The sequence below is a fragment of the Bos javanicus genome, chromosome 2, assembly GCF_032452875.1.
Source record: "Bos javanicus breed banteng chromosome 2, ARS-OSU_banteng_1.0, whole genome shotgun sequence".
Lineage (NCBI taxonomy): Eukaryota > Metazoa > Chordata > Mammalia > Artiodactyla > Bovidae > Bos > Bos javanicus.
The window spans coordinates 85,376,280-85,395,753 of NC_083869.1; the positions used below are offsets into that span (position 1 = coordinate 85,376,280).

Here is a 19,474-nt window from a genome sequence, read left to right on the forward strand (position 1 = left end):
GAGCTTGCCAGGTGGCACTAATGGTAAAGCACCTGCCTGCCAATGCAGGAGGAGTAAGAAACTAAGACTCAGTCTTTGGGTTGGAAAGATCCCCTTGGAGGAGAACATGGCAACCCACTCCAGTATTCTTGCTTGTGGAGAATCCCATGGACAGAGGAGCCTGCTGGAGGTCCATAGGATCCCAGAGAGTTGGACAATACTGGAACAACTTAGCATGCACAGTCCCCCAAATAATCATCATCTTTAAAGATATGAATAGTCAGCTTTATGAGTTCGTTTTCAAATATAATTAAGCCTATAAGAATTCTGTTAATTCAGCTTTTATAATTCTCTGTTGATAAAACACAAAACTCTGTCTCCTCCTTACATACTGACAATTCTAATTATTTGTACTCAGAAGGGTTTCAGAGTGCTAGATACCACAATTCCTTTAAAATAGAAATGAAAATACATTGCCCACAAAGTCTCACTGTTATGTTCATGAACTGTGTTAATTTGGAGTTTCCATAAGTGCCGTAAACCAAATGAATTATATCAATACTTGTATATGGCTACAGCCTACTTTTATTTGTTGAAGTATTTTAGTTGACATAGAATCATTGAAAAATGTAGGCTTGCTTTCTTAAGAATTTGCTGTGATTTTTTTCGCCAAAATTCTTGGCCTTTTTTTTAAAAAAAAAAAAACTTTTTTAAAGTGTATATATCTATCTGTTTCATCAGCAAGGCTTATTTTATTGCTCTTCTATTTTTTTCCTCTAGACAAAAGTTAAGCAGCTAGAAGAACAACTGCATTCTCTTACTGAAACCAGTTCACAGAATGATCATCTACGCAAGTTGAATAAGGCACTAGAAGGCAAATATGCTCAGGTGTGATTAATAGCTACAAAACAGATTGCTTTTATGTTTTGATTAGCTTTTAAGAAACAGGCCTTTCTCCCCACCTCACCATACAAGCCCAGGAAGATGAATATTCTCTCACTGTACTCCATTTAACAAACATTTTTTAAAACACCCTCTATGTACAAAGTTCCACTTAATCCTAGAGGATTTCAGAAAGATGCCAGAATCAGGATTGGGACATTCAGCTTGCTTATGCTCTAACTGGAGGATTAGGAATGTACTCAGTAGATTTTATTATAGAAGATTATGGCTTTCGGAAACAAAATAGATTGTATTGGGAGCATCCTTAGGGAGCAGTATTATGATGAAAGCATCACGAATCATGTTGTTCATAGAGGAAGTGGGTTTTTTTGATGTGAGCCTTAAAACTTTTGGCAGATGCGAGGAACAGGTATCTTTGATTTTTTAGTTATAGGCAAAGACAGAATTTGGTGCCAGCATGACCCACAGCAGCGCACTTGAAAGAGGTATTAGTAATGAAGGTGCTTGCTTGTCAACATGGTGGCTGTTGAGACTGAAAACCTGTCATAAGTCACAGAATACTTTTAACAGATGAAGAGAAAATTAGACAGATAAGGTATATAAAACCTTATATATGATGTGGGGAAAAGGCATTTGTTGTTGATGTTTGGAGTGCCCTCTTCCCACAAAGGACAATTTGGCTTTATTTACCTTTAGTGAAGAAAACAATCCAGGATTATGTGTTAGTAAAAAAAAGTGATTCATTTCAGTGATTTACAGTTTACCACATTATCTGTTTAATTCTTAACACTCAGTGTTAGCATGTGTAATGTCTGTGTCTATAATGTTTGTGTATGTTATACCTCTGGTAACCAAGGAACTAGAATGTGTCTTCAGATGGAATGCTGCTAGCGTTCTAACCATCTGACTACACTGGTAAAGGGGGCTTCATTAGATACGCTTTCTTTCTTCACTAGGACATACTTCATTCTGGTTATTTTTTTTATTCTGAAAGCAAAGGAACACATTCCTAAGTATATTTTCCATCACAGCTTTGTTTAGAACATTGTGCTGTTTCTCCCAGTAAACGGGGCATTCACTGAAAAATAATCCTAGGTTTAGTTGATTTGTTTTTCTCAATTGGTGATGCCTCCAAGAAGAAGGAAATCTCCAGAGAGGCCTGCTTCTTCGAAATTCCTTGAAAGCTATAGGCCTCCTGTAAACAGTGTCAAGGAACGAACTTCCTCGGTTGGTTTGCCCAGTGTTGTGCCAAACCCCACACGCCGTGTGACCTTTGCACCTGCCCTGACTTCTGTGAGGTCTTCTCAGGAGATTGGAGACTCTCGGATCTCTCTAAAGACTCTTTTGAATGCCATTAAAACCATGGAGGGAAGACTAGAAGGTAAAATAGACATTCTTGCCTCAAGACCATTAATAAATGATGAGTCACCAAATTTTCTTAATCGAGATTCGGTAAGTGAAGACTAGAAATCATAACAAAATTTCAGATTTATACAACAATGAAGAAAAGTAGTAACATCTAGAGAGATAAAGTTTAGAAATGTGCGTACTAACAAGGAAACAAGCTTCTTCACAAACAGGATAGACTAATGTAGATTGAAACCATCATTCTGGCTATCTCATACTTTTTCTTTTGGACACAGAAATGTCCAATTTGCCTTAACACTAACCATTGAGATTTTTTAAATCTAATTTTCTATTTCTTAAAAATGAGTATGTTAATAATCTTAACATTTACAGTAAAATGTCTGGATAAAGGCTGATTTTAAAGTAGAAGTACATAAATAGGAGCCCTAATATATTGGATGCTGGCATATATTTCCCCCAAAAAACTTACTAGAGCATCTATCTTTGTTTCCTATTTAAAAACAGAAAGTACTATAACTTGTCTTTAGAGTTAACTAATGTTTAGATACTTTTGTTAAGTACTTTAGCTAGCGGCCTTTTCATATTTATATAAACACTGGTAAAACTATAAAAACTATGTTCTTCCTAATGTATTTTTCCCATTCAATAGGTTTTAAAACGTCTAAGTTAGCATCTTTTATACTATGCTTGGATCCCTACAGAAAAAGTATTTTAATTGTTACACGTTAAAACTTATAGGGAAGTATAATGTTGAGGGAGATGTGGGGGAAAAGCATTCTTTGTTGATGTTTGGAGTGCCTTCTTCCCACAAAGGACAATTTGGCTTTATTTACCTTTATTTCTTGGGCTTCCCTGGTGGCTCAGATGGTAAAGAATCTGCCTGCAATGTAGGAGACCCAGATTCAATCCCTGAGTCTGATCCCTGGGTTGGGAAGTTCCCCTGGAGAAGGGAATGGCTATACCCAGTCCAGTATTCTTGCCTGGAGAATTCCATGGACAGAGGAGCCTGGCAGGCACAATTCATGGGGTTGCAACACAAAAATCAAACACAATTGAGTGACTAACACTTTCACTTTTTCACAGAGGAGCCTGGTGGCCTAGTCAATGGGGTCACAAAGAGTCGGACATGACTGAAGGGACTTAGCACACACACACACAATATATAAGATGTATTAAGATATATAAATATATATTATATATATCTTCAGATACATAAGATATATAAATATCTTCAGATATTTAAATACAGATATATGAATATCTCCAGAGAAGGCAATGGCACCCCGCTCCAGTACTCTTGCCTGGAAAATACCATGGATGGAGGAGCCTGGTAGGCTGCAGTCCATGGGGTTGCTAAGGGTCGGACACGACTGAGTGACTTCCCTTTCACTTTTCACTTTCATGACTTGGAGAAGGAAATGGCAACTCACTCCAGTGTTCTTGCCTGGAGAATCCCAGGGACCGGGGAGCCTGGTGGGCTGCCGTCTATGGGGTCACACAGAGTCGGACACGACTGAAGAGACTTAGCAGCAGCATATGAATATCTTAATCATAACATATTTTAGGTTAAAACAAGATTCAGAAGAGTGTACAAAATATTTCACTATTTGTGTGCAAAAGGGTTGGGAGGATGAAGAATATATACATATGTGTTCACCTTTGCAAAGAGTATCTCTAAAATGAATTGTAATAAATTGGCAATGTTATTTTCAAGAAAGGAAACTGGGTGGCTGGGAGATTTTTCACGGTATCAAAAGGATAAAGTGAAAAATCTCTCAGCCAAAGCAAAAGTGGACAAAGGATGGTCTTTTCAGCAAGCAGTGCTGAAGCAATTGCATATCACATGCAAAAACAAAAAACAAAGTACCTTTGATCTGTACCTCTTACTGTATATAAAAATTATCTCAAAATGGGTAACAGCCTTAAAGATAAAACCTAAAACTAAAACTTTCAGAAGAAAACATTGGAAGAAAGCTTTGTAATCTTGAATTACACAAAGATTTCTTAGATTTGACATCAAAAGCATGATCCACAAAGGAAAAAAAAAAGAAATGACAGCTTATGCTCTTCAAAGACATTGTTAAGAAAATGAAATAAACTACAGGCTGGGAGAACAAACAATTGCAAATCACATATGAGATGAAAGTGTTGTCTCCAGAATTTATTAAAATCACAAAACTCAGTAAGAAGGAAGGAGAAGGCAGTGACACCCCACTCCTTGCCTAGAAAATCTCATGGACGGAGAAGCCTGGTAGACTGCAGTCCATGGGGTCACTAAGAGTCGGACACGACTGAGCGACTTCACTTTTCACTTTTCACTTTCATGCATTGGAGAAGGAAATGGCAACCCACTCCAGTGTTCTTTCCTGGAGAATCCCAGGGACAGAGGAGCCTAATGGGCTGCTGTCTATGGGGTCACACAGAGTCAGACACGACTGAAGAGACTTAGCAGCAGCAGCAGTAAGAAGGAAGCAATTTGGGAAAAGAAGAGGCAAAGTACTTGAACATATATTTCACTAAAAAGATACATGGATATAAGTAAGAACTTGAAAAGATGTTAAACATCAGGCATTAGGGAAATGCAAATTAATACCGTGGTGAGATGCTGCCTCACACTATTGTGTGTTTGTGTTCAGTCATGTCCGACTCTTTATACCCCATGAACTATAGCCCTCTAGGCTTCTCTGCCCATGGAATTTTCCAGGCTAGAATGCTGCAGTGGGTTACCAGACAGTAAAGAATCTGCCTGTAATGTGAGAGACCCAGGTTTGATCCCTGGATTGAGAAGATCCCCTAAGAAGGAAATGGCGGTCCACTCCAGTATTCTTGCCTGGAGAATTCCATGGACAGAAGAGCCTGGTGAGGGTTACAGTCTGTGAAGTCACAAAGAGTCAGACACAACTGAGTGACTAACACTTTCACTTTCACCTCCAGGGGATCTTCTGGACCCAGGGATCAATCCACATCTCTTTCGTCTCCTGCCTTAGCAGGCGGATTCTAATGCCACCTGGGAAGCCCACCACATACTATTAGAATGTTTAAAATTGAAAAACTGATCGTACCGAGTGTTAGTGAAGCTATGGAGGAGCTCTCATACATTGTTGAAGGGAGTGTAAAATCAACCATTTTGGAAAATAGTTTGGTAGCTTCTTTAAAAGTGAAACGGGACTTCCCTGGTGGTCCAGGGGCTAAGATTCTGCAGTCCTAATGCAGGGTTGCTGGGTTCCATCCCTGGTCAGGGAACTAGATCCTACATGCCGCAACTAAGACCTGGGGCAGCCAACTTTTTTTCAAATGAAACATATTACTACCATATGACCTATCTCTTCCACCCCTATGTATTTACCAAAGATGAATGAAAGTTTATATCTACAAACTGTATACAGCTGCTCAAAGCAGTTTTATTTGCAATACCTTAAAACTGTCACTTCATGGCAAATAGATGGGGAAACAGTGACAGGCTTTATTTTCTTGGGCTCCAGAATCACTACAGATGGTGACTGCAGCCATAAAATTAAAAGATGCTTTCTCCTTGGAAGAACAGCTATGACAAACCTAGACAGCATATTAAAAAGCAGAGACATTACTACTTTGCTGACAAAGGTCCATATAGTCAAAGCTGTGTTTTTTCCAGTAGTCATGTACACATGTGAGAGCTAGACAATAAAAAAGGCTGAATGCCAAAGAATTGATGCCTTCAAACTGTGGTATTGGAGAAGACTCTTGAGAGTCCCTTGGACAGCAAGGAGATCAAACCAGTCAATCCTAAAGGTAATCAACCCTGAATGTTCATTAGAAGGACTGATGTTGAAGCTTCAATACTTTGGCCACCTGATGTGAAGAGCCAACTCAATGGAAAAGACCCTGATGTTGGGAAAGGTTGAAGGCAGGAGAAGGGAATGACAGAGGATGAGATGGTTGGATGGCATCACTGACTCAATGGACATGAGTTTGAGCAAGCTCCAGGAGATGGTAAAGGACAGGGAAGTCTGGCATACTGCAGTCCATAGGGTTGCAAAGAGTCGGACACTAGTGAGCGACTGAACAGAACAGAAAACTGGAACAACTCCAGTGTCTAGCAGAATACTGTTCAGCAACAGGAAGGAAGAACTACTGATACATGCAGAAGATTGAGTGAATCTTAACTGTGCTGAGTAAAACAAACCATTCCAAAATGAGTACAGTATGTCCTCTACATATGAACCTTCAAGTTGTGAACTTTCAAACTTGCATTCACGTGTCTAATCATGAAGGTTAGTTCTATTTGAGGCGGCACAGGATTCGAATGTAGACTGGTACTTGAAGTCTGCAGCAGCTGTTCAGAATACAGTCCAGTTCAGTTCAGTTGCTCAGTCATGTCCGACTCTGTGACCCCATGGACTGCAGCACGCCAGGCCTCCCTGTCCATCACCAACTCCTGGACTTTACACAGACTCATGTCCATGAGTTGGTGATGCCATCCAACCATCTCATCCTCTGTCATCCCCTTCTCCTCCCTCCTTCAGTCTTTCCCAGCATCAGGGTCTTTTCCAATGAGTCAGTTCTTCGCATCAGGTGGCCAAAGTATTGGAGTAGCAGCTTCAGCATCAGTCCTTCCAATGAATATTCAGGACTGATTTCCTTTAGGATGGACTGGTTGGATGTCCTTGCAATCCAAGGGACTCTCAAGAGTCTCCTCCAACACCACAGTTCAAAAGCATCAATTTTTTGGCACTCAGCTTTCTTTATAGTTCATCTCTCACATCCATACATGACTTCTGGAAAAGCTATAGCTTTGACTAGACGGACCTTTGTTGGCAAAGTAATGTCTCTGCTTTTTAATATGCTATCTAAGTTGGTCATAACTTTTCTTTCAAGGAGCAGCATTTTTTAATTTCATGGCTGTGCTACCAAAGAGTCCAGTGCTACCAAAGAGCTATACGACCTTGTAGCTCAGATGGTAAAGAATCTGCCTACAGTGCAAGAGACCTTGGTTGTATCCCTGGGTCAGTAAGATACTCGGGAGAAGGGAATGGCAACCCACTCCGGTATTCTTGCCTGAAGAATCCCATGAAAAGAGGAGCCTGCCAGGCTACAGTCCATGGGATCACAAAAAGTCAGATACAACTGAGTGACTAACACTACCCAGATGTCATTGGATCATTTTTTCAAGAGGGTAGCTGGAAATGAATCTAGCAAGTAACCAGAACCTGTGCCATCAGTGTCAGGCATGAGTGAAATTGCAGTTTGCCCTCTGTCTCCTCTTGCTGATGATCCTGCAACTCTTAACCATCTCCCACCTCCACTCCCTCTTCCAATCACTTCTCACCTGGTGCCAGTCAGCCCCTGTATGCCAGTTGTTGTACCGCTGTACTTTTCAAGGTACTGTACTTTAAGGTTAAAAGTATTTTTTGTTTGCTTGTTTTTTATGTATTGTCTGAAAAGTATTATAAACCTATTAAAGTACAGTACTACATAGCTGGTTGTGTTAGTTGGGTACCTAGACTAACAGACTTAAGAACAAATTTGAACTTATGAGCACGTTCTTAGAACAGAACTCATTTATATGTAGGGGATTTACTGTACATAAAATACTTCATTTATATAAAATTCTAGGAAATAAAAATGACAGAAAATAGGTCAGTGGAGGCCTTGGGTGGACATGTAGGAACAGGGAGAGAGAGAACGGGTTGATTACTAAAAGGCATAGGGGAAGTTTGGAGATAATGGAAATTGTTCATTATTGTGATGATTTTAAGAGTTTATACATATTTCAAAATTGTACATGTTAAATGTACACAGCTTACTGTTTGTCAGCTATATCCCAGTATGGCTGCTTTTAAAAATGCTAATTTTTGTATAAGTAATTATTTTAAAGTATTTAAAATGACATTCTTGAAATGAGAAAAACAGTAAAGATGATAACAAGTTAGTGGTTGCCAAGGAACATGGAATGGATTTGGGGAGGACATGAACAAAAGAGACAGTACAGGAGAGCTCTTCGTGGCAGTGGAGCAGTTCTGCGTCTTGCCTGTGGTGGTGGTCACCAGAATACGTGCGTGCCATCAGATTACACAGTTATATGCATGTGTGCATACACAGAGGAATGCAGGTTAAAAAATGGTGAAAACTGCAACTTTTGTAGTCCTGTTAATCTGATTAACAATCATGTAAGATTGTGAAGATGTAAAGATGTCATTATTAGAAGCAGGGTGAAGAGTGCATGGGGACTGTCAGTAATTTTGTAACATCCTGTGAGTCTATAATTATTTTAAGATAAAATCTTTTTTTTTAAAGAGTAGTATTTAAGATAGTATGATGATCTGAAATGATTGTATAGATACACTGAAAGTGTTTCAGGGGTATAAAATTGTAATACTTTTAATTAGGATTAGAACACTATTTAGAACACTTTTATAACTATTTTCTTGACACTATTTATACTTATTCATCTGCTTTTATTATGTATTTTGTTAATTTACATCATATTTTCAAATTCTGTGATAACCAGTTTTCTCCCCCAGTTTTCATCTTACCATCAGAGGTTTTTTTTGTGTTTTTTTTTTTTTAGTATTTTAAAGCTTTTATTGGTATGTATGTAGTTTATTTATAGTGTTATGTTAGTTTCTGGTGTACAGCAAAGTGAATCAGTTATACATATATCCACTCTTTTCCCATTAGGTCATTACAGAGTATTGAGAAGAGTTCCTTGTGCCATATAATAGCCATCATAATCACAGTCTTATCTCCCATGTCCCTCATTCCAGGCTTTTCATATTGACATATATATTAGAAATTTGCACATGTTTATTAAATTTTTTTTTCCTTTGTAGTTTTAAGGGGAAAAACAGCTACTAGAGCTAGTTTTTTTATTTTTTGCAATTATAGATAAGCATATTTAATTTAACATTTTAAGTTTGGCTTCTAAATTGCTGTGTCTTATTCTAACCAGAGCTTCCCTTATGGCTCAGATGGTAAAGAATCCACCTGCAATACAGTAGGTCTGAGTTTAATCCCTGGGTTGGGAAGATCCCCTAGAGAAGGAAATAGCTACCTACTCTAGTATTCTAGCCTGGAGAATCCCCATGGACACAGAAGCCTGGCAGGCTAACAGTCGGTGGGGTCGTAAAGAGTCAGACAAGACTGAGAGACTAAGCACAGGACATTCTAACTGCTGACTGATCATGCTTTGAGAAAGTCACTTATTATCGTTTCTTTCTTTCTGCTAAGGTGAAATCCCTTCTTGAAAAGAATGAAGAGGAGCTTTCACAAGCAGTGAAGGGTCGTGATGCAGCCCTGAAAGAGAGTCAGAAGTTGAAAGGGGACCTTGAAACTCTGGAGGACAGAGAGAACAAGAAGGTAAGACATCAACCCCTTTGTGAACTGTGTAACTGACATGAAGCGCTTCTAAAATTTTTATGAGCCATATTCTTTCATTTCTTGTTACCTTTAGTTTAAAAAAAAACAGAGGATTGATCAGATGAGAATTTTCTTTTACAAAAGATAACTTTAGAAAAACTTTAAAATACTTCCCTTAAAAATAGATGATTTAACTCAGTGTGTTTTTTTCTTTCTTTCTTAATCAAAAGTCTATTTTTTTTGTTGAAACACATCTGACCTTGGTAATAATAACCACCTACTTATGTCTTATTAATGTGATAAAACATTGTTATGATTCTATGTTAAATTACCAAATGCTTTCTGCTTAACAGTGTATGTTCTCGGTGGGAGGAGAGGTCACATCCCAGACTCCTTCCCCTCTGAAGAGGGCTGTGACTTACACCATTCTTCCGTGGCTCCCACTCTCCCTTATGTTCTTTTTTCCCTCAGATAATTCTGATGGGCTTCGGAGGTGTTATTATCTTCTGAGCCCATGGTAAGATTAGCTGAGCAGGGCCTGTATGGGCCACCCTGGGACTACCTCGAGACCCAAGAAGTTGTCGGTCCTTATGTCTCTAGTTAAAACTGATGTGTGTGCTAGGATATGATAATAGTCAGGAAGCACTGCAGAGTTTTTCATTGGAGCCATAGGACCTGGGGTTTAGTTTTCTTTTTCTCAAAGTCAGAATAACTTAATAAAATAAAAATAAAATATACTTTAAAGCAATTATCCTCCAATTAAAACATAGTAGAAGCATACCTCACACCTATCTGTGGGAAATTTCTGTGGAATTGTAAATGAATTTAAGAACAATTTTATATTCTCTTGTTTATTTAAATAAAACTGCTTTGATTACAAAAGAAAAAATATATATTTATATATACACACACACTTATTCCTCTTAGCATTGTACCAGACCTGGTTTCGATACTCTTCTAGCAGTCACAGGACTCCGCAGCAGAAGAATAACTAGACCGGATCAAAATATTGTCTTATTTCGTCTTCTGTTAGGTAGGAAACTTTCAGCGACAACTGGCAGAAGCCAAAGAAGACAACTGCAAAGTGACGATCATGTTGGAGAATGTGTTGGCTTCTCACAGTAAGATGCAAGGTGCTCTGGAAAAAGTGCAAATAGAGCTTGGCCGGAGGGATTCAGAGATCGCAGGCCTCAAGAAAGAAAGGTACCAGAGATGATTTTTGTCTTTGTACTTGTATTTTTCTGCTGTGTTGTAGTAAGGAACAGTGTGTGATCAAGAAACAGTCACTTTATGTTACTTCCTTTGTGAAAAAAGTAGTACAATGGTATTTAATTTTATTTTATTTTTAAACTTTACATAATTGTATTAGTTTTGCCAAATATCAAAATGAATCCACCACAGGTATACATGTGTTCCCCATCCTGAAGCCTCCTCCCTCCTCCCTCCCCATACCATCCCTCTGGGTTGTCCCAGTGCACTGTCCCCAAGCATCCAGTATCGTGCATCGAACCTGGACTGGTGACTCGTTTGATACATGATATTTTACATGTTTCAATGCCATTCTCCCAAATCTTCCCACCCTCTCCCTCTCCCACAGAGTCCATAAGGCTGTTCTATACATCAGTGTCTCTTTTGCTGTCTCATACACAGGGTTATTGTTACCATCTTTCTAAATTCCATATATATGCGTTAGTATACTGTATTGGTGTTTTTCCTTCTGGCTTACTTCACTCTGTATAATAGGCTCCAGTTTCGTCCACCTCATTAGAACTGATTCAAATGTATTTAAAGAATTAGCAAATTTGGGAGAATCTGGAATTATAAAAATGATATCCAAAAATTCACAGATTTTGTAGTGGTGTAAATGAATATGTATTCCAGCAATTCATGTGATAAATGCTGTCTTATCCTTGCTGTTTTCTACACCATTTAAATCTGCCCTTGAGTCTACAGAATAGTAATTGTCAGATTATTAAAGCCAGGCATCTACTTCATTTTGAATTAATTATCCATTTATTAGTATACTATTTAATTATTTTAGAGGAATCATTGTGAGAACTGCTTTCAGCTATAAGAAAACTCCTTTGAATGTTTCAAAAATTATATGCATATTTCCAGTTTAGGTTAATAAACAAATGGTTTGAGTTTAATAAGGCCTGTAAGTATAATGTATTACTGGTACATATTGCCTCTCTGTTATGGGAGAATTAATGACTTTTATATTCTTCATCATGCTAATTTTTTTTTTTTTATGTTATGAATCAGTGTTACCTCTGAACTTAAAGAAATCAAGGGGATGGTATTAAAAAACAGTTTACTGTTCACAGTACAATTCTAGGTAAAAAGCAGAAATCTCAAGAGTAAGCCAGTCCATCTAGAGGTGATACATTTTTGTGCCAGTGATATATAGAGAGAGAGAGTATAAAATTACCAGCTTTTAACTTAGTCATTAACATGTCCTGATAGTTTGATATACCAAGAAGAATTGAATCATAGAGATGGGACAAATTTTCAATCCCCAGGAGAATTAGTCTCTTACTCTGATGCTGAGGCTGCAGATTTATCACCTGCCAGCTCTCATATTCTGAGCATCTGTAGCCCATAACCTAATGCCATTTCAGCTTCCTGGAAGAGTACCCTGTATATCCCAGTGGTATCATTTCTAGATGGTTCTTTCCATTTCTAGAAAGTGGTCACTTTCTCTGTGCTCTCTATCTTTAGGGCTCTGAATCAACAGCGGGTACAGAAGCTGGAAGCAGAAGTGGACCAGTGGCAGGCCAGAATGCTTGTCGTCGATGCCCAGCACAACAGTGAGGTAGAAGCCAGGTTTTTATAGATGATAATGTTAGTGTTTTTTTTTATTTTATTGGGATATCAGTGTTTTGGAAAAATGGAGTAAAATAATCAGGTAAATTTCCTTCCCATTCAAGTCTGAGTTTTGAACAGTACATATTCCCAAATGGGAAACTGGTCTATAATCTTGCAGTGAGTCATTTAGCAAACCAGGACCATAATTGTGCCTAATTCTTTTTGTCTTATATGGTCTACATTCTTTTCATATATTAATGCATAAGGGATTGCAAATGTTAAAGGGCTTAGAAAATAACGTAGCTTCAGTTAGAAGTAGGGTAGTCCTACTAAATAAGGAAATACATGCGTTCATAGGTGTATACGTATATAAATATGTATCTACACATATGCACACATGTAAAATACACAGGGATATTTCATATGAATAAGCTTTTTCTAGAGAAATATACAAGGAGCAGTTGCCAATTCTTATCTCTGTAGGCAATGAGGTTAAAGAATCAAAAAGGGGAATTTAACTAATTTAAAATTTTAGAAATTAGGATAAATAAGTTGGCTCTGTTTTCAAAAACTCTCTAGTGACCAGTGGAGCATACCCTTCCCACCACCTTCTAAGAGTCTGCTAAGCACTGTCTGTAATAAGTTCTCACATACATATCCCAGGCATCTGGAGTCTTTGTTTCTGGTTCCAAATAATTATTGTCTCAAAGTTTAAAGTGGGAATATTACAGTGTTATGTACTTCTAGTATCTTTTACAGTGGAACAACTAGATTAAAAACAATCTTCTCTTTCAGATGGAACCTCTACAAAAAGCTCTAGATGTAGCTAGAGAAGACAACAGGAAACTGGCTATGAGCCTGGAGCAAGCTCTCCAGACAAATAATCACCTACAAACAAAGCTTGATCATGTTCAAGAGAAATTGGAAAGCAAAGAACTTGAGCGACAGAATTTGGAAACCTTTAAGTAAGAGCAGTATAGTCACGGTGAAATTAGGGAAGAGCCTCTGGGAGAGTAAGTCTGGCTCATTCACATAAACCAGTTAAAGCTTTTTCCCTACTTTGAGCTGGTCCTCCTGCAGAACCACGTGAAGGTGACAGGCGTAGCTAAACAGCAGAGGATGCTGGCTGGGATATGCTCCTCTTCAGCTCTTCCCTCATCTGGTGTTGATCTTCTGTACATGATCAGATCAGATCAGTCGCTCAGTCGTGTCCGACTCTTTGCAACTCCATGAATCACAGCACACCAGGCCTCCCTGTCCATCACCAACTCCCGGAGTTCACCCAGACTCACGTCCATCGAGTCAGTGATGCCATCCAGCCATCTCATCCTCTGTCGTCCCCTTCTCCTCCTGCCCCCAATCCCTCCCAGCATCAGGGTCTTTTCCAATGAATCAACTCTTCACATGAGGTGGCCAGAGTACTGGAGTTTCAGCTTTAGCATCATTCCTTCCAAAGAAATCTCAGGGCTGATCTCCTTCAGAATGGACTGGTTGGATCTCCTTGCAGTCCAAGGGACTCTCAAGAGTCTTCTCCAACACCACAGTTCAAAAGCATCAATTCTTTGGCACTCAGCCTTCTTCACAGTCCAACTCTCACATCCATACATGACCACAGGAAATTTTAAACCAATTCAGGAGGGACACATACACATTTTTGCCAAACCTTTTCTATCAGAAGCTTATGTGTCCTTCAAAGGCATGATTTGGAAAAGGAACAACAGAAGCCTGAATGGAAATAACCCCTCCAGGAGTGGGATAATTCATTTAAGCAGATGCTCGACCATTAATTGTTTTCCATTTTGCCCTGAGATTAGTTAGCTCAAGTGCTTCTAATTCAAGTCAAGCCACTGGAGTTTTTTTCTTAAACTTTATCTAGGCAAATATGATTTAGATATTAATAACATCCCATGAAAATTTATACCCAAAGGAAATATATTATGCCCATTTATCTTTATTCCTTTCAGGTAGTGAACATACTGATATTGCAGAGCGTATTTATATAAGCTAAAGCTAAGAGAGTATTTTTCATGTTTGTAATCTGTACAAATTGTATATTCTGGTGAAATGCTGCTGGCTCTGGACTATTCAGTATTGGTTAAAATAAGAATATGTGTTTTTACTCTTAAAGGTGGATCTCTTTATATTAATGACTTTGTTTTTTAAGGCCGTAGGTAAATGCTTATTTTTCTTTCTGTTAATGAGTTACAGATCAGTGATTTTACATGGTGACTGATCTGCTCAGTTGTAAATCATACCACCTAAGAGGTTTTCTAAAGGTGATTTAACATCTCTCTTCCAAAACAGAGAACGGATGAGTGAAGAATCCAAAATAGAAGCAGAATTGCATGCTGAACGCATAGATGCTCTAAGAAAGCAGTTTCAAATTGAGAGAGAAACTGCCAGGAAAGCAGCACAGCGGGAAGTAACTGAGGTATGGAGGCACGTGACAAAAGACACATAACGTCCGTCTCCAGATGGTTGCTAGCTAGAAGATTCCTGAGAATGGCTGCAGTTGCTCTTTAGCTCTTCTAATTCTCCTTTCACCAGCAAGTGAGATGCAGCTCTAAGCTGTTTGATATACAGTTATCTGCCCAGTGAAGGAATGCCTTGATGATAGTCTTCCCCTTGGAGAATAGTAACTTGAGTGGTAAAGAGAAAGGAGGAGACTGCCATCTGTTAGACAGATAGCAGTCACCTATCTCCTCAGTCCACTTCACTAGCATCCATCACGCACCTACCTTCTCCTGAGAGGCATATTTAAAAACAGTAGAAGACGTGGTCTGTACTAAATGACCCCTTATTTGTCACCTCCCCTCTTACATGAGACAAGTAAGGAAGACGTCAGAAGACTCTCTGATATTTAGAAGCTATGTACAATTTTAAATGAATGCAGAGTAAGGGAAAGTTTGTTTTAGGCTGGCTGGGTGATAGGAAGAAGAGGGAAGCTTGACCACAGTACGGGACTGAGACTGGCAGAGTTTTCAGGGGTAGGACACGCTATGTAGCAGGATAAGCAAATGAAAAATGAGCAGGATATGTGAGCAAAGGAAAAGCATTTGCCTGTCTTGATTAAAGCAGAGACTAGGAAATTTCTGAGAAAGAAGGGCTAATAGAGGAAACCAGCTGGTAGATGGTCTTAACTACCAGAATATTGGCTGGAAACTGTTAGGTAAAAGTAAAGCACTGTAGGTTTCTGAGAAGGATGTAAGCACAGTTTTAAGTAGGTTAGTCTGTTGGCAGTGGAAAGTAAATAATAATGAAGATAAACCAGAAACATGGAGGCTAATGGGAACTACAGCAGTTACTTCGGGCTTCAGATTAAAGAAAAGCAGTTCTGTTGAAAGTAGAGAATAATTTAAAAAGCTATTTTTAATAGAAAAATCAAACATACACAAAATGTATCATAAGCAAAGGGGAGGGAGTAATTAAAATAATTCCAAGACTTAGCTGGAGTGGCTGGTCTGTATTTTGCCAGATTTAGTGCATTGCTTTGCAGTTTACAAGGAGCAGTCCCAAAAATCAGATTCAACTGTTTATATGGTACTTTGTAAATTGCAAAAGCACTGTATAAATATTATAATAAAAACAATTTCTGTGGGAAACAAAAATGGACACTGAAATTAAAGATACCTTTAATCAGAGATAGTTGTTCAGAATACTTAGTTTAAACCCTTTTAACAGGAATCAGTGAAGATCGTGAACTTGTGCAGGAGACCAAAGAACAGTAGTATTAGTGCTGTCTTGAGCAGTTAGCCACAGAGGTGGCATCAGGGTGCACTGTTTAAGTGCCTCAGCTCTGCCTCTTAAAAGCAATGTGGTAATTTACTATCTGCGCAGACGACTGAACTTTTGAGTCTGTTACCTTGATCATAAAATGGAACTTCTGAATGTTTCCTTGATCATAAAATGGAAATCATCACAACTACTTTCCAAGGTGGTTTAGAGGATTAAATTGGAAAATATATGAAAAGTAATTACTAAGATCATGGCATCTGGTCCAATCACTTCATGGGAAATAGATGGGGAAACAGTGGAAACAGTGTCAGACTTTATTTTTGGGCTCCAGAATCACTGTAGATGGTGATTGCAGCCATGAAATTAAAAGACGCTTACTCCTTGGAAGGAAAGTTATGACCAACCTAGACAGCATATTCAAAAGCAGAGACGTTACTTTGCCAACAAAGGTCCATCTAGTCAAGGCTATGGTTTTTCCAGTGGTCATGTATGGATGTGAGAGTTGGACTGTGAAGAAAGCTGAGTGCTGAAGAATTGATGCTTTTGAACTGTGGTGTTGGAGAAGACTCTTGAGAGTCCCTTGGACTGCAAGGAGATCCAACCAGTCCATTCTGAAGGAGATCAGTCCTGGGTGTTCTTTGGAAGGACTGATGCTAAAGCTGAAACTCCAGTACTTTGGCCACCTCATGCGAAGAGTTGACTCATTGGAAAAGACTCTGATGCTGAGAGGGATTGGGGGCAGGAGGAGAAGGGGACGACAGAGGATGAGATGGATGGATGGCATCACTGACTCGATGGACTTGAGTCTCAGTGAACTCCAGGAGTTGGTGATGGACAGGGAGGCCTGGTGTGCTGCGATTCATAGGGTCGCAAAGAGTCGGACACGACTGAGCGACTGAACTGAACATAAGTGCAAAGTAAGTGATAATTTTTAAGGCTTACCCAGTTTTGACAAAGCTGTGATTGAGATAATGGTGGAATGTCTAACAGAAATTTGGTTGGGTAATAAAAGACAACACTGTAGTGTGAATTTAGGAGCTGAAGGAATGAGCTAGTATAAAGAGAAAAAGTAACATTATTTTGGTTCTTTGACATGTTAAACACTTCCTAGCCATAGAGAATACCACCTTCCTATCTTCTCCCTTCTCAGCTGCCTCTTCCTAAAAATCAAGTGGTACTTTTTAGGTGCTTCTTCCTAAAAATTCAAGGATCCAAGAGGAGGAGAGGAACTCTGTAAAATGATTTAAGTAATGTTAAAAGATAAATTGAGGCAAAGTAAAATTAAGAGTTTATTTGAACAAAAATCCTTTTGAATTGGACATTATGCCATTGATTGCAGTAGAAGGCACTCTGAGGAGTTGTACAAAATGGAAGAGTCTTATAGGCAGAAGGGAGCAGGAACAAGAGAGTTAAACTAGGGAAAAAAGTAGATGGGTTATGGCAAACTTACTTCCTTTAGTGGATGGCAGGTGTCTACCAGGCAGATTACCCAACTAATGCTGATCAGATGATTCCTGACTGACTGGTTTGAAAGTCCATTTCTGGGAGAGCCAAAACTAATTAAGTTTGGTGACAGTAGGGCTTAGCATAGGTCATTTTGTTTTGGGCCTGTTGTATTGTTTTTTTAATTAATAATCACTGTTATTTTACCACTAGACAAGTTTCCTAAAATTTCTAAAAGCAGTAAGTACAAATTATTATGTAAAATAAATAAGCTATAAGGGTATATTATACAGCACATGGAATATAGCTGGAGTATAATCTAAAAAAATTATAACCAGTATAATCTATATTTTAATCACTCATATACCTAAAAATATTATAAATCAACTATACCTCAATAGAAAAGCAATAATATAAAAATATATTCCAATTAAAAATAAATGCATGCACCAATGGTCAGTAGCTGATAGGTATTTACATGTGTGCTTAGTCACTCAGTCATGTCTGACTCTTTGCTACCCCAGGGACTGCAGCCCACCAGGCTCCTCTGTCCATGGAGATTCTCCAGGCAAGAATACTGGAGTGGGTTGCCATGCCCTCCTCCAGGGGATCTTCCCAATCCAGGGATCAAATCCAGGTCTCCCACATTGCAGGCATATTCTTTACCATCTGAGCCACCAGGGAAACCCAAGAATACTGGAGTGGGTAGCCTATCCCTTCTCCAGGTGATCTTCCAGACCCAGGGATCTTCCTGACCCAGGAATCAAACCAGGATCCTCCTGAATTGCAGGCAGATTCTTTAGCAGCTGAGCTACCAAGGAAGTCCATTACATAAACTACCATATAATTTATTTTCACTTCTCCAAACATGACATCACAAGTGACAGAGATGAGCTTAATCTTAAAAAAAAAAAAGCTTTAAGGCATGGTAATGATCACTGAGCAATTAGTGTGTGTCAGGCTCTATATTCTTTTTCTACCTTGTTTTACTGTTACATGACTCCTATGAGGTAGCCTATTCACACAGTTCTCCAGCGATGCACCCAAGGCTTAAGGATGTTATCTGAAATTACTTGACTAGTGACTGGTGAAGTTAAGATTTAAAGTGTCTGATACAAAAGCCATGCTCTTAATATATGATGAACATATATTTATATTGTTTATGTGTTTTAAGAAAGATCGTGTTTTTTAGTGTTAAATCACTAGCCTTACTTAAACCTCCTTTTTAAAAGAATAGTCCAAGGAGAACAAAATATAGAGACACAGTTAAACATAACCTTCTCTTACTGAATGGAAGGTTAAAATGTTCTCATTTTCCCTTTGTGTCCCACAGATGAAGAAAGCCCTTGATGAAGCCAACTTCAGATCAGTGGAAGTGTCCCGGACCAACCGAGAGCTGCGGCAGAAACTTACAGAGCTGGAAAAGCTACTGAATAGCAGCAAGGAGAAAATAAAGAATCAAAGGGCCCAAATTAAGCTCCACTTGTCCGCCAAGGCGAATAACGCTCAGAACGTAGAGAGGATGAAGGTTGTCTGAGAAACCCTGTCTCCTCTGACCTCCTAGTATCGATGAGGACCCAGGCAGGCAGTGGTGTTGGAGGAAGATGGTCTCAGAGCTCTAACACTCCCCTGTGATCTCTGGGAATTATAGCTATACCTGGGATGTGGGCAGACTGCCTTGAAGGGGATGGGTACTCTCTTTTTTTCCAGCAAAGATACTGCTGTGTGAAGGTTTGGCTGCTCATTAGCTGCCAGTGTCCCATCCTGGCTCCTAGCTGTCTCTCCCGCAGTGATTGTATAGGATTTGGCTCTATTGGGGTCAGTGGGCTGGATGGAAGAAGAGCCCAGCAAGAACTGATAACTGGGTCTCATGTGGGATTCTTTCTGTCATCCTCCTATA

General features: G+C 39.0%; 1 protein-coding gene across 6 annotated transcripts in view; it reads left to right on the forward strand.

The window, feature by feature from the left end:
- CCDC150 (coiled-coil domain containing 150) overlaps positions 1 to 19,474 on the forward strand; it is a 90,863-nt gene that overhangs the window by 64,371 nt on the left and 7,018 nt on the right. For 4 of the 6 annotated variants that reach the window (XM_061440834.1, XM_061440806.1, XM_061440797.1 and 1 more), the window contains 7 exons: positions 760 to 867; positions 9,460 to 9,588; positions 10,622 to 10,791; positions 12,310 to 12,403; positions 13,192 to 13,361; positions 14,701 to 14,827; positions 18,908 to 19,102. In XM_061440834.1, the coding sequence (XP_061296818.1) occupies positions 760 to 867; positions 9,460 to 9,588; positions 10,622 to 10,791; positions 12,310 to 12,403; positions 13,192 to 13,361; positions 14,701 to 14,827; positions 18,908 to 19,102 (993 nt within the window). Of the gene's footprint in view, positions 1 to 759; positions 868 to 899; positions 2,335 to 9,459; positions 9,589 to 10,621; positions 10,792 to 12,309; positions 12,404 to 13,191; positions 13,362 to 14,700; positions 14,828 to 18,907; positions 19,103 to 19,474 lie in introns of those variants that run through there. The other 2 variants (XM_061440840.1, XM_061440816.1) reach the window with 2 other exon arrangements.